Consider the following 15,195-nt stretch of genomic DNA (forward strand, 5'->3'; position numbering starts at 1 on the left):
GTGTTCTGGTTGCCTGACTAATCTTCAGTTTAATGTGGTCACGTTTGTTTTAGACTAAAATAAGGCTTATGAATGTTTTACTTGTCAGGGTAAATTGTTGTTTGGATTTTTTCATGCAGTACCTCAATAAAGAAATTGTCAACACTTTATAAATAATATTTGTCTTCTGTCATCACTGTTTTATTTTGGGAAACTAAAGTCCAATAAAAAATTAAAAAACATTTTCATTTTACAATTTGTAAACAAAAAGGAAAAATGAGCTTCTAAATGGCATGTAAAATATATTAATTTCTTTTAGACAAACCTATGTTTTCAGTGGTTGTTGCTGCACTGCAGTGCTTTTGCGGCCTCACATGTCCTCATTTATAGGTTCAACATAGGATATTTTTTCTTCAAGGAAGAAGTTACTGATGACTATTCCATCAGTGATGCAATGTTTTAAGAACTTACAGTTGGAGAGAAATTGTTTGAACAGGGCTGAAGTTGGGAAAACATAGGTCCTGTGGAGACTGGAAGGAGAGAATTTATTTTTGCTTGTTCCAGTGAAATCAGTTTCTGGATTTGTCTGCCAAGTCGAGGCTGAAATATTATTACAGTGCTCCAGTTATAGGACCACATTTTTCAGTTTGGATATTGGTAGTACTTCTGGTACAGAAGGAGTTGAGATTCAGTTCTTATTTGGTTAAATAATCTTTATAAGATGAAAGGAAAAAATATGTATTATAGTTGCTGATTAAGGAAATTATAGTGTACAAGTTACATTCAGAGTTTTGTGCACTTTATGTCAGAAGATAAGTTCTTCTAAATAAAGGAAAGCCATGGATTAGCATTGCCTTTTCTCTTTCCCTTTTCATACCTTGAAATGGAAAGATTGGGTGAGGCTCCAATGGAACTGATTTCAAGACAGAGTACCAAAAGACCGCAGGCAGATTATGTGAGCATCTTGACTTATGTTTTATTGTGTGTGTTTGTGAAAATAGGCCTTGTCAGGATGCGTGTGTGTGTGTGTATGTCTTACCTCTTCTGTCAGGATACTTATGCCAGCCTGAAAAGAGAGGGGACACAATGGCTCTCTTTCTTGCTGCTGTGCCAGCCTGCAAACCTTCCTGCTTTGGAGGACTAACTTCCTCAGCCTGGTTTACAGTCCCTTAAGGAACATCTCCAAGATTCTTGGGAAAGCTTTCTTGAAATAAGTGATAGAAATTTATTTCTCAGTCTCTCTTTTAATACTTGAATTTCTGTTTGTTCAGATTTACCAAATCTCCGGTGTTACTGTTTTCATTGGATGGCTTCAGAGCAGAATATTTGCAGACATGGGGTAGACTCCTACCTGTTATTAGCAAATTACGTGAGTAGTTCCCTTGTCTAAGCAATATCATGCTGTTTTACCTCAAAAATCTGTGGGGTTTGTTGTTCTGTATATGCTGCTATTACTACTCTTTTAAATCCTCACTGTTCTGTGGAAATTCAAATTTTTGCACTGTAGAAAAGCTGTGCAGACAGAAATGGAGGTGTGTGGGGGTGGAAGGGGAAGGAGAGGGAGGGTTTGAGGAATGGGCTGGCTAGGCTTTGGATTTTCAGAAATACCTTTAAAAAACAGTTAAGCAACAATTGCTATATTTCGGAGATGGACACTTCCTGTTGTGTGCTTACTTTATTTTTGTGGGGGGAATTAGAAGTAGGAATGCTTTTTGCTCTGTATTGTATATTGTCTCATATTTAGGTGGAATGGCTTTGGAGAAAACAGAAAGTGAGATAGAAAGCACTTCATTCTACTTGGAAAAAAAAAAGGTAGAGAAGGAAGATGATATGGAAGGGCTGGTATGTAGTGTAGAAATGTGATGAATCTGAGAAAACCTTCATATAACAAACTTTTCAGAAGAAATGAGAACGTCATTCCTCATACATATTTTTTTTCTGTGGATTTTGTAGTGCCACTACTTTGTAGTGTCTAAGTCACTTTAGTTACTTTTCCTGTCTCTATTTTCCTGTGGTCTGTAAAGAACAGATGACATTTCGTGTCTGAAAAATATGCCAATCTTGTTGTCATTCATAAATTACTACCTGGTATGACTGGTTTCAGTTTGACTAAAAATAAATCAGTAAAAATACTTGCTTTTTTGAACAGTGGTTGTTACAACTTGATCTGTTCCAGAGGATAACAATTCACAGATGTATTTGAGGTTTTAGCTTTTTTTTTTTTTTTTTTTTTTTTTTTTTTTTTAATTGAGGCTTTGAAACAATTTCATAAGCTGTAGTTATTTAAATTTTCAACATCTTGAGCATTGAGAAGAGAGCTTGGCTATTACAATTGGTTATAGCTCTGGCTGAGATACAAGATAGTGGTGTCACAAAGCATCTGTAGGACTTCCAGGCTCCGAAGTCCACTGCTGCATAGAAAGTTTCTGCATTCTTTAGTGTTTAGTGCATTTTAGACTGCAGTGCAACTTTTTGTGATGACTTCTATAATAAACTTGTATTTCTGTTTCTACTGAATCCATGATAAATTTTGACCACTAAGAAAATGAGTTGCCTCAACCAAATCTTTCAATATCTTTATCAAAGGCAATTCACCTCTTCAGAATAATGGAGGTTTTTAGTGGTCAAAGCTTAAATTTTTGAAGATTTTAAAGCCAGTACATCTAATAGTGTTTTAGAATAAAATAAAGAACAATCTGGGGAAAAAATATTATTCTGTATCATCATTCTCCATTACTCTGGAGAGACTAAACTAGTAAGTGTCCATAAGGACTTAAAATTTATGAATGGCAGGATGTATAAAACCATGAATAGTTATTCACATTACCTAATGTGACTACTTACTATTTTCTTAAACTAGGACATTGCTAAATCCATGGATTTTATTCTTTAAAACACTTGATGTCAATTGCAGCATTCTATTATATTCCTCATTTATTTCCTGATACTGCCATATGAGAGAAAATAATGGGAATATTTTTAATTCTGTCACTAGGGTATAACTGATGCCTCCATGGAGATTTCTTTTAGAGTAAATGCCTATGAGGCAATATCACAATTTTACTTTTAGTAACTTTTATTATACACACACACAGAGTTATGTGTTGAAGGTGGGGAATTCAGAATGGTGCTGAGGCTTCTAAGGGAACCTAGGTAGAGCCATTATGTGTATTATGGGGTTTGGAGAAGACTTGTTCACATTCTTCTAGACTGTGATATAATAATTTTAAAATAAATCCTCCTCTTGTCTTCAGTTGTCTTTAACTAAGAAAACAATCCAAAAATAGGAATGATAACTCCTACAACTTTGGACAAAATATTTTTTAAGTGTATTTTTCTCTAAAACAAAACAAAAACAACCAAACAAAACCCAACCCACACAACAGCAAAAAAAAAAAAAAAAAAAAAACAAAAAACAAAAAACAAAAAGCTACTATTCAGGAAAATAGCATCAACAACAGATTTGGAAATGGTTGAAATGCATCAAGTGTGTTGCCATACCAAAAAGGGTGAAACTGATGATTTGTTACTTATGAACACAAAGCTGGAGAGAATGCCCATGTAATTTGAGAGGGTTTTTTTTTTTGGCTGGCTCGGCTTCTTTTTTCTTAATTAGCTGAAATTAAGGTTAGGTTAGGTCTCTTCAACTGAGACCTAACCCAAAACCCCAGCCAATGAGTTCTAAGTGCCTTGGCATGACACTTCTGTTGTTAAACCTTTCATTCTATTCTACTTATATATGTATATAAGTAACCCAGAAGGCCAGTGAAGATTGGTCTTCTTTCTATAGGGATCTTTACGATCTGTTGAAAAGTTTTTGGTTATCATGTTGTATTTTTAATGTTGTTAATGAAGACTATTTTTTTTTTCTGAAAATCAGGTCCTGCACATTTGCCTTTGGAAATCTAACTCAAGTGAACTTTGCTTAAGTGTTTTTGCCTGGCTAATGACTTCATGCTAACAAATACTACTGTGCACAAGTTTTCTCCTTAAGAACCACTTTTTTATGTCAAGATAAAGAAAACTTTGAGATTCATTCTATAAAAGCTTATTTTTATTAATATACTTTATATATGTGTGTGTGTATACATATATAAAGAAGAGAGAGTGACAAAAAAAAAGTGATTTGACGGGTGATTGAGAAAGCCAGGGCACCACTGTGGTGGCAGCTGTGCTGTCTCATCTCTGAGAGCTCCCATGGTGAAGTAGCTAGTTGCTCTCAAGCTGCTTATTTCACATAATGCTCACCAGGGCAACTTTGGAGGGTGTGATTTTTTTATTTTTTTTTATTACCCATTTTTACCAATGCATGTGCCTAGGGACTGTAGGTCTTGCTCATATGACCATTGGAGTCAGTCATTACGAATATCAAAATTTTGTACTCCTAACATTCAGTCAGCTTGTAAATGAATGTGGGAAGAAAAATGAAGTATTAACACCAGAAGTCTGAAAAATGAAAACTTTTTAGAAGTATGATTTAGAAAAAATAATAAAAAATATGTCTGCATAATAGAAACATGCAGAAATTTTGTCTGTAAATTTGCTGTTTTTCCTTCTAGAGAAATGTGGAACATTCACTTCCAGTATGAGACCAGTGTATCCTTCAAAAACCTTTCCCAATCATTACTCCGTCGTCACAGTAAGAATTCATGTATATTATGTTTTCACGACTGTTCACTATCAAGTTGTCTCCAAGGCAACAGTGTTTTTTTTTTTTTTTTTCTTCCTGCGTAGATTACAAAAACTGCAGTATTTTCCCTCCAGAATATGGAAATGTATTTATTATACTCGTTGCATAATTTAGATTGTCATTGTATAACACTATAGTTAACTGCTCAGATCTAATTTCTTTAAGTAATCCAGTTCTTCTGAGACCAGCTGCAGGAATTCCCATATAAATGTAAATCATGCCACTTTACAAAACATCATTTGTATTAATATTTCCAATAAATTGCATATTTGTCTCTTCTTAAAGTCAGGAGTGAGAGCTGCCTGACTTTAAATTGTCAGCCTTGTTCTGCTTCTTCAGGGCATCTTGGCATAGCCCAGACATACATGAAATGAAATATCTGAGTATCATAGTAGTGTTGGCTCCATGATTGACTGTACCCAAACCTGGATAGAAGTATCCCAAACCTGACCTTGTGAATATCTTCACCTCCTGTGTATAAAGGAAAAAGAAAAAAGGAGGTTGTCAGCACTGAATGCAGGGTTGGAATCCCACATAACCTTCTTAGTTTCATGATGTGAGAAGTAAAATTGAATTAAATACTTGACGATCTGCATCTTCTTTCTTATCTTCCCGGTTTTTCAGGACTGGCTTTTGATAAATCAGCAGGAGTGCAGGAATGAGATTTTTTAATTGTGTAATCCTGCCAAGTATCCATGTGTCAATATGCAGCTAGAGGTGTTAACCATGCTCTATGGCCACTTTAGAGTATCCCTAAACACCATGTAGAGCTTTGTCTCAGCTCCCCATTCTTGTGAAAATTAGTAGTTGTGTTCATGAAAGCCCCAATGGTGTTATTATCACCTTTATTCTAAAAAGAAGTCAGTCTGTGTGAAAGAAGAGCACTCAGTCTGTTAAAGCTATCCAGCAGCTGGTGACTCGGAACTTCTTTAACTATTTAGAGAATGGTTTTCCCTAGCTGGAGCTTTCATCCATTGATATGCAATTCTCCTTTGAAATGCTTTTAATTATTATTTTCAATCTCACTGGAAAGCATTTAAAAATTGTAAGGTAGGTTTTGGTAGCAATAACAGGTGATGCTGTTAAATTTGCAATTTGAGGTACAGGTATAGTCTTGAGCTTGGAGTAGGGTCACATGCGGATTATTCCCTGAATGTGTCTGTCTAACAAACATGTTTGTGTAGCCAGAAGGGTCATAGCACTGCAACAAGGTATCCTCTCAATTACAGGGACTATATCCTGAATCTCATGGTATAATTGATAACAAGATGTATGACCTCAGAAGAAATGCATCCTTCACCCTTAGAAGTGAAGAGAAGTTTAATCCACAGTGGTACCAAGGACAGCCTGTAAGTATTACTGCACAGCTGAGAGCATTACAGCAGTATTTTGTCATATTATTTAATGTCACTTGACTGTATAGTGATGTTAAAAAAGTTACAGAGGGTACTTCTAAGTCAGCCAAGAAGCGTTACTTACTTATCATGATTCAAAATTGCTATACTAGAGCTGCAGAATTAGGAACAAAGCAGTGCAATAGATTTTGTTGAACTTAAATGAAATTTGCCTTAAAGAGAAAACTAGCAAACAAAATTACTAATAAAGATAGCAGATTTTCTTCTGCTCTTAATATCACATGAGCTTGCAGTTAAGTTCTCTAAGGAAAATTTCAGACCAATTACAGTAATAAGCAGTAGTAAAGGTTTGCATTCTGCCCAAATTACTACTGAGTCTAAAGATGCAGTTTTAAAAGAAAAGCTCTTAGTTTAATCATGCTGCTATGGCAAATGTGCTGAGACTGCCATCAAAACCAACTGGCATGGGAAAGTTTGGGTGAGAGCTGATGTGAAGAACTGAGAAGGAGCAGATGCAACCTTTTAGTAATGTGTGGAGGACTGATATTTGAGGAGGAAAGAACACAAATGTAGACTTTGCAGGCCACAGAGAAGAAAGTGGTGCAGGAGTCTGGCAGGAAACGATGCTGAAAACAGAAAAATCTGTAAATCATGGGATCTGCCTTAAGGTCAGAAATATTGACCTAACTGTTGCTCCTATATTTCAGAGTATGCATTGCTCCTTGGATCATTCCTGCTTCTTCTTGCTTACTCCATTGTTCTTGAGAAATTCCTGGTTTGTAGTACTCAGCTGTGGTTCTGCTATTGCATTATGGCTTCTAGCTGTGGAAGCTGGTAGCTCCTGCTTCTGTCCTGGCTCCCCGCACTGTAGCAGTGGAAGGGGTGTGGGTGTTTGCAATAAGGAATCAGGCTGGATGGTATATTGGGACTGCAGATAGCGGAGAGATGTACTCAGGACAGTCACTTTTGCTCTGCTTAACATTTTTAGTTTTTGATCGTTCTGAAAGGTGCAGAGATGGTGGGAGTGGTTCACAACTGAGTGAACTTCACTAATGACAATGATTATTCTTGTCCTGCAGATTTGGCTAACAGCTATGTACCAAGGTCTGAAAGCTGGTACGTTCTTCTGGCCTGGATCAGATGTAGCAATTGATGGGACCTTTCCAAATCTGTATGAAAAATACAATAGGTATGTGAAATTTTGTGTCTTGGATGAATATTTTACATTAACTATTGTGATGGGACACGTCCCAGAGAAAGTATAAAACATTTCATGTGTTTGTAAATAGTTGTACACCATATGAAAGAAGAATAGGATCAAATTAACTTCCACTGCAGTGTAGATTCTTTGCCTAATCATTTTGTCATTTCTTGGCAAACGTTTTACAGGAAAGATGTGGAAAAAACACCTCTAAGAGCAGCCAGCCTTGAAGCTTTAGTGCCTTTTCATTTATATTTATATAAGTCATCTATGGGTGTGTTTAGAGTCATTCAATCCAAATCCCTCATAAAGTGGATATATCAGGTCTTGACATAGCATTATCCTTGAAAGCTAACATCTTACTGTTAAATTGTTACTTGTAAATTGTTCCAGTGTGAAATTATTTTCATTTCAAATTTTCAAAATATTTCACATTAAGGCAGTGATATTTTAGTCAGTGATTGGTCTTCATTGCAATTAAGCATTTTCTTTCTAATGAAACTGCTACATAAATGTATTTATCACCTTTTATTTAATATTCTCACACCTCTTCCAGGAAACAAAGCTTTTCATTTCTATCTTCCTTGAATCAGTCTGTCTTCCTACACCTTAATATAGCATGGAAATCCTGATTCTTGATTTACTATCTATACTTTTCTTTAGCGATTTGTACATGTTCAGTTAAAGCGGTGATAGGTAGCTGAATTACTACCCTTGTGGATGCCTCATAATGTTACAGGTCAACATGCCTATTGTTGGTCTGCTTCAGAAATTGATGAGGATCTACTTTGTGACATAGTATGAGAACTAGTACTCAAACTGTATAAACATAAACCCCCAAACCAAGACTTTTTAAAAACTTAATACAGGAATGAAAACCTACACATGGCTTTGTACATTAAAATCAATTATTTTGTTTGTAAAATAAACACAAGAAATACTGAGAGCTATATTCTAATCTCATTGCAGTCAGTGGGGAGAATATTGATGTAAGTAAGCTTTAGAACAGGACATCAACTCTTCAAGAATCACGGAAAATTAGATAAACTTGTATTCTGTTAAAGATGCATTAATAGCACCCAGCTGAATTCAAATTTCTCTGCTAATAAACACTGATTTTGTAATATGTGTGACTGAAGTTTTATATGTATAGCTCCTGGAAAGATTTAGTTGATCTTGTATGGTTTTGATACAGCTCAGTCCCTTTTGAAGAAAGAGTGGTAACTATTCTTCGCTGGCTGCAGTTACCTGAAGATGAAAGGTAGGTATACAATTGCTAGCATAAGTTCTTGTTCCAGTGGTAGTGTGGTATTGCAATGAAATGATTTGTAAATATGATTTCTATTTTAAACAATATTATACATTACTCTAGAAATGTTAAAATACTATTTAATGCAAACTTGTTTTTATGTTTAAAACCTATTTTTACTGTTATGTTGCTCTATTTCCCTCTAATGTGCCCTGCTTCTGAATGATAGAGTTGTTTCCAATATTCCATATCCATTGTTGAAATATAATCTTTTCAAACTGTCTCAACGTGTATGTAAAATATTACATTTTTGGTACTGTTTGATATAGACCACACTTTTACACTCTGTATTTAGAAGAACCAGATTCCTCAGGCCATAAGTTTGGACCAGTAAGCAGTGGAGTAAGTATTTTCATAGTTTTTTTCTTCTTTTAATTTGAACTCTTGCTCTGATTCTATAATAAAACTTTTATAAATCACATTAGATGAACCAAGACCGTGTTCAGCATACTTATTAGAAAAAGATTTTTTGAATAGACAGCCTGTTCATAATTAACATCAATACAAAGCATGCAATAAACAGCCTATTCAGTAAGTCTAATTTTTATTTTGCTTCAGAAACTTTAAAATCGCCATCTCTTGTATGTTGTTTTATATGACCCATACAAACCCTTTATGTTGATTTTAGAACAAAACACCAACAGCAAAAACACACCACCAAAAATTTGTACAGTTTCACCTTGTAAAGAACAGAGATTGTATCCATGATAGTCCAAATTTTGGTGGATAAGCATTCATGCTATGATTTTCATTCATTTTCCCCAGTCTCTGTGCAAAGTTCAGATGAATATTGGTCTTATCTCCCTGCTGTTAGATTTTATGTCTTCTTGGAAAGAGAGTGATAAAAGGGAAGCTCACCCTTGACATAGGGTGTCAAGGGTGATATACATGTACCTTGTATAAGCTGTTGTATATATAAGTCTTTGGGACTGGTCAGTGTTGTTGTTTGCAAGAATACTAAATAGCTTTGTATGTGTATGTTTGTATTTTTTTCACTTCCACAAATGGAAGTGAAACATGAAAAAGAAAAAGCTCTCAGAAATTCAAGAACTTTTAAAAATCCTTCTGTCTTGACTGATCAGAAAGTTTGAGTAGGACTGATAGTGTAGATACATCCAGTCTTCTGTAGATGGAGGTAGCTCTGAGCTGTGCAGGTGCTAGCCAGGCTTCAGGCTCTCTTTTCATTTAGCGTCACGGATGCACCACGTGAGTCTGTTCTCAGTAGATGCAAAAAAAAAAAATGTATCTAAAGGGTTCAGAACTGAAAGCAGTGGGAATAGAGGAAAAGCAAGTTTAATGTGGTATTGAGAATGTTGTATTTTCCTGTCCTCACAGTTCCTCTTCTCATGTGAACTGTGTGCTCCCCGTTGTGCGTTTGGGGGTTGCTGCACAGTTGGTTAGTTCCCCTGTGTCCTTCACCTATGTCTGGACTGCATCTAACCTTGAATAGTCTATAAGAAAAATCCTTATTTGTTATTAGCACGTACTGTTGCAGTTTAAACTTATTCACTCTTTCTAGCAGTATTTATCAAATTATTTTTAATTAAAGTAGGCACTACATGCCTGCTTTTGTCCTTGCAGGTCATTTTGGCATTACAGAGGGTGGACAACATAGTTGGGATGCTGATGGATGGTCTCAAACAGATGAACTTGCATAAGTGCCTGAACATTATTTTTATATCAGATCATGGTAAATTTGATTTTGTAAAATGTATCAAAATTTTGAAGGGCTGTTATTATAAAGTAATATTCTGAGTTTATACTTGCATGTTTGTGGCAATGTTAAGGAACCTGCTAATATATATAAACTTCTGTATTATGGGCATGGCATAAGAGATAATCAGTGTGGGTGAGAATTAGGCTGTGAGTGTGGGAAAAAGAAGTGGAGAACACTGAGAGGGATTAAATCATTTTCATATTTTATTCCAATTTTCTTTTGTAATCATTACCAACTGATAAAAGAAATCAAAAGGAGAATTTAAAAAATATATATATTTCATTTTACACTTTTAACTACACTACACAACAAGTCTATGATTTGCTGAAGTGAAAATCAAAGCCACATCTTCCTTTCAGTTATTAATTCTCTTATCCATTATTAAAAGGCTGTGAATATGAAACTTTGGTTTATTTCTCTGATAGCTTTTCTATGTTTTTATAATTATTTCTGTAATAAGTGAAAGTTGTATCTTTTACCAATCTTTTTTTTTTTCTTTCTTTTTTTTTTTTTTTCTTTTTTTTCCTGCTTTTGGAAGATATTGGGCTAAGTGAATCTTTGGTCTGACCATATCTCAGTGTTGCTGATAAAAAGACCTGTGAAATTGCATTTCTGATTTTTACAATTAACTTATGTGTGTCATCAGCAAGGGTACTCTACACTGATACTCACATATTTAAATAAAATTTATTTTCTTGTGCAGGAATGGAAGCAGGGAGCTGCAGGAAAACAGCATATCTGAGCAACTACCTGGATAATGTTCAAGATTTCATATTAGTACCTGGTCCTGCAGCTCGCCTACGACCTAATAATGTTCCAGATGAGTATTTCTCTTGTATGTAGTTGCTAAACTAATTTCTGTTACTTTGTTGTACTGTTTTGTGCTTTCTGAGTACAAACTTACGATATACATATTCCAGGTCATCTAGGGATAAGCTGGGTAATAATTAGGGGGAAATACTGAGTGGTACACCCATACTTTTAAAGACCACTCAACTTTGCAGGTCTGAAAGTGTACATAAATCCTACAAATTGCTTATGTGGGATGCCTCAGAGTGAAAATACACAAATGCTTTGCTTTGTGAAGGGCATTCCTTTGAATGTATCTTCAGTACTCAAGATAGACCCCAAAATCTCCACTCAAGTCTCACATTATTTCCTGATTCGCCAGTTTATATAGAGAGTTGCTGTATTTCAGATTTAAAGAAATGTAAAAATTTTACCATCTTTTACATATCATTTTAAGTATTATATTTTGTTGTTATTAAAAAAAAATAATATATATATATATATATAAAAATTCTTCTAATGGTCTGACAACAAACCAGTTGAGTAAACTGCAAATAATCATAAAAGAAGTTTATCAACCTGAGTCAAGATCAATGAATGCCTACAAATTTTAAATTTCTATTCATTAAGCAGTCTAATTGCAGCAGAACACTTAATACTAGCAGTTTTTAATTGATTTTAATGTTCAATACAAGTGCTTCCTTCACACTTCATTGCTTTTTCTGTCTAGATAATTGTTTTCCAAGCCCATTAAAACTTGTATGCCTCAACCCCAATGACTTTAAGTCCTGTTTACTTGGTGGTATTCTAAACAATTTTAATGTTTCCTTTGGAAAGTGTGGGTTCCAGGTTCTCTTTGGACAAACAAGGTCAGGGAGAAGAAAAGCAGAGTATCTCCTGTTTTTGACACATGCACTATTTCCATGAAATACTGTATCTGTCTTTGTAGCACTGAGTATATCTGTGCAGGAATTATTAATGGTTCCCTTGCAAGCGTAATCCTTTATGTACTTCAGTCAGGCACTGAGTATCAGACTCAGGGCAGAGTAACTGTGTGAAATGTAATGGGCCTGTGTTATACAAAACGTCAAGTTAAATGATGTGATGTCCCCTTTTGGCTTAAGTCTAAGAATCTGAATCCTGGCTTGCTTGCTCTTGGCTTTTCTTTCTAAGGACGCTTGCCAGATAAAGCTGCCGTCCTGATTGTTCTATTTGCTTCCTTTTTCCTTAGAGTTTTATTAGCAAGCAGGAAAAATCCAGCTTCATTAGCACAGCATTTAGCTGCCTCTTTTGTGAAAGCGTACTTCTGAGATTATTTTTCTAACTGTAGCTAAAGTACTTGAAAAATTTAAAACCGTAATTAAGCAAGGAAGGAGTGTCTCTGAACTAAAAGTTCATAAAAACAATAACTTGACAGCTTAGTGAATGTTTCGCTCTGCAGAGCTTTCATTATGGAAAAATGATTTCTGTGTCAGAATTTTTTTGAAATTAAATATATTACATAATGGGAATGCTTTCATTTTATGCCTGATCTTTTTTAACTTAGGTGACTAATTCTTACATATGATTCTTCCAGTTAACTATGAAGGCATTGTCAGAAACCTCACAGTAAGTGTTGTCTTACCTGTCCTAGCTTAACTTCTACTCGGTATTTTACAGCACCAGCTATTTTCTAAGCTAGTGAAATAGCATTTAGACTTTGAATCAGTGACCTTCCATATGCTGTAAAATTAACACAAAAAAAGTAGTTCCTTGTAAGGAAAGGGAAGGTCGAAGTTCAGTGAGGTGTCATGTGGCTGTCTCTGGTTGTGTATTAACTAAGGTTTTGTTTTCATTTCTTTTCACCTCTGACATAATGCTGTATCATGTTGCTCTTCAAACTGGAGAACATGTGTATCTGGGCTGTGCTGACTGAGGGCCAAATCAATGTAAAGCTTAGCTCCATTTCCTGGACAAGCTTGCTCTACACCCTTTTGGTAAACAGCTTTGAGCTAGGATAGTGATATGTTTTTGTCAATTCCAACTTATGGAATTTGCTTTTCTGCGCTATACTTCTAGACTTCTGTTCTCATCCCTGCACCACTGGAAAATCTGTTTGTCCCTGTGTGACCAAACTAAAAAACTCTAGAGTGTCTGTGACTTCCAGTGTTACAGAAATGTACAATTATTGTGCAATAAGTGGATAGTCTACTACCACTTGAAAATATCATAATGTTCATGTCTCTGTAATTTTTACAAATTATAGGCAATACAGTTTGGTTCTTGTATGACTGTAGCCTGTAAGGAAAAAAATAAGAAGAGTAACTCATTTCTATAATCTCATATAAATATTCTTTTAATAATTATTTAATGCAAAACCAGTTAGTTTTTGCTCTCTAAGTATAAATATTAATGTGCCAGACCATATGACTCCAAACTTAAAGGAGTCCCGTTGTCCTTAATAGAAGCTGTTGCAGACGCTTTTTAAGTGAAGTGCTTTGTAAGAACTGTGCATGAAATAAAGAAAATTGTGATGAAATGTACATTTATATTTTAATTTGAAATATTTCAGTGCAGAGAACCAAATCAGCCCTTCAAAGCCTATATGAAACAGCTTCTACCCAAGCGTTTCCATTATGCCAACAATGACCGAATTGAACCATTGCACTTTTATTTAAACTCCCAGTGGCAACTTGCTAGGTAAGTTGCAGTTTTCAGTACTTGGTTATACAGCAAAGAATTCATTGTTTTCTCATAGCTTTTGTCTTCCAGACACTTAGAGTCCAATGTTAGCTATTGTAGCCTGGAATTTTTGTCCTTGAGTTTCTTGTTGCAAGGGATGTTGCAAACAGAAACTATGCTCTTTTCTGCAGTTTGTGCAGACCTGAGAAGGCTCAATTCTAAACTCACAACTATGGATACTCCCCCATTGAATATGCGGGTAGTGGCAGGCTTTGTGACAAATGTTAGAAACTAAGGTCTCCTTTTTCTCAAGCACATCTTGCCATACTTTAGGAATTTCTGAAGTGAGTCATAAATAGTAAGCATGTGTACAACTGTTGTTGAATCAATCTTGTGAGTGATCCACATTGAATTTACAGACCATGCTGTTGTTAGAAATTAGCTTACATGTTCTGACCAATGAAATTACAATCCCCAGAATAAGGGCACCTGCTGTAATAATGTAATTTTGAACACCTCTGATACTCCAGAGCTTTCATCATCAAAGTGTTTTTCAGCCCATGTATTCAGTAAGTCCTGTTCTGTAAAACTGAAAACATGCAAGTCCTGCAAGTCAGATTTGGGTTACTAAAAATGAATGCATTCAAGTGATGTATGTGGATCTGACATATGTTGGAGATTCATTTTTACTAGACTATAAGATGCCCAGCTGAATGCTCTGAATTACATTACTATGTTTATTAAAAAAAAATAAAATGAAAATACTTATATAGTATACTGTAAAGATCTGCTTCTTAAATACCAGTGAAGCTATAATCTCTTACCCTGAGAACAAATATTTTGTTCATGTGTCTTCTAATACTTGACTTTAAATAGACACTTGAGAATTCCAGAGGAATAAGATTTATGGAGAAAACTATCATTCTAATTTTAAAGGCATTCTTCTCCAGAGCTTGAAGACTTTCTATTCCCTATGGATAAGCCTCTTAAAACTTTAAATAGACAAGCAAACAACACACCATGGAATGTATTCTAAGCTGATAGGGTTTGTAAAGTCTGAGTTATATAAATTGGGATTATTTTTTTTTAATAGGAAACCGTTTGAGATTAAAAGTTGCACGGGTGGATTCCATGGCTCTGATAATCGTTTCCCCAGTATGCAGGTGAGACTTGAAAACTTATGTTAACTCTTATTTTTAGCACTTTCAGTTTATGAATGTTGTGGCTGCTAGGTGTTGGGTTTATTATTATTATTATTATTTTACGATCTATGGTGCTATTCCATCTGCAATTAAAGAAATCAAACATTTATTTTTATATTTATTTTATACTATTGTGATGTGCTGGGTAACCCACACAAGGTGGGATTCTATTGGTGTAAGTGTCAGGCAAAAATACAGGACTTGCCTCAGAGATTTGACTGTGCTGGTGAGAATATAAAGATGTTCCAAGTTTTATTGTTTTAACATTAAATGCAGGAAAAGAGAAAACTTA

At 35.0% G+C, this 15,195-nt stretch overlaps 1 protein-coding gene across 1 annotated transcript in view; it reads left to right on the forward strand.

Moving 5' to 3' along the window:
• The window catches only part of ENPP1 (ectonucleotide pyrophosphatase/phosphodiesterase 1), a 55,921-nt gene that overhangs the window by 22,761 nt on the left and 17,965 nt on the right, over positions 1 to 15,195 (forward strand). The window contains exons 6-16 of the mRNA XM_082756127.1: positions 1,251 to 1,348; positions 4,539 to 4,618; positions 5,899 to 6,018; positions 7,104 to 7,213; positions 8,421 to 8,486; positions 8,804 to 8,876; positions 10,116 to 10,224; positions 10,955 to 11,086; positions 12,617 to 12,648; positions 13,592 to 13,719; positions 14,795 to 14,864. Of these exons, the coding sequence (XP_082612253.1) occupies positions 1,251 to 1,348; positions 4,539 to 4,618; positions 5,899 to 6,018; positions 7,104 to 7,213; positions 8,421 to 8,486; positions 8,804 to 8,876; positions 10,116 to 10,224; positions 10,955 to 11,086; positions 12,617 to 12,648; positions 13,592 to 13,719; positions 14,795 to 14,864 (1,018 nt within the window). The remainder of the gene's footprint in view (positions 1 to 1,250; positions 1,349 to 4,538; positions 4,619 to 5,898; positions 6,019 to 7,103; positions 7,214 to 8,420; positions 8,487 to 8,803; positions 8,877 to 10,115; positions 10,225 to 10,954; positions 11,087 to 12,616; positions 12,649 to 13,591; positions 13,720 to 14,794; positions 14,865 to 15,195) is intronic.

The sequence above is a fragment of the Aythya marila genome (genome assembly GCF_965140915.1).
Source record: "Aythya marila genome assembly, chromosome: 3".
Classification (NCBI taxonomy): domain Eukaryota; kingdom Metazoa; phylum Chordata; class Aves; order Anseriformes; family Anatidae; genus Aythya; species Aythya marila.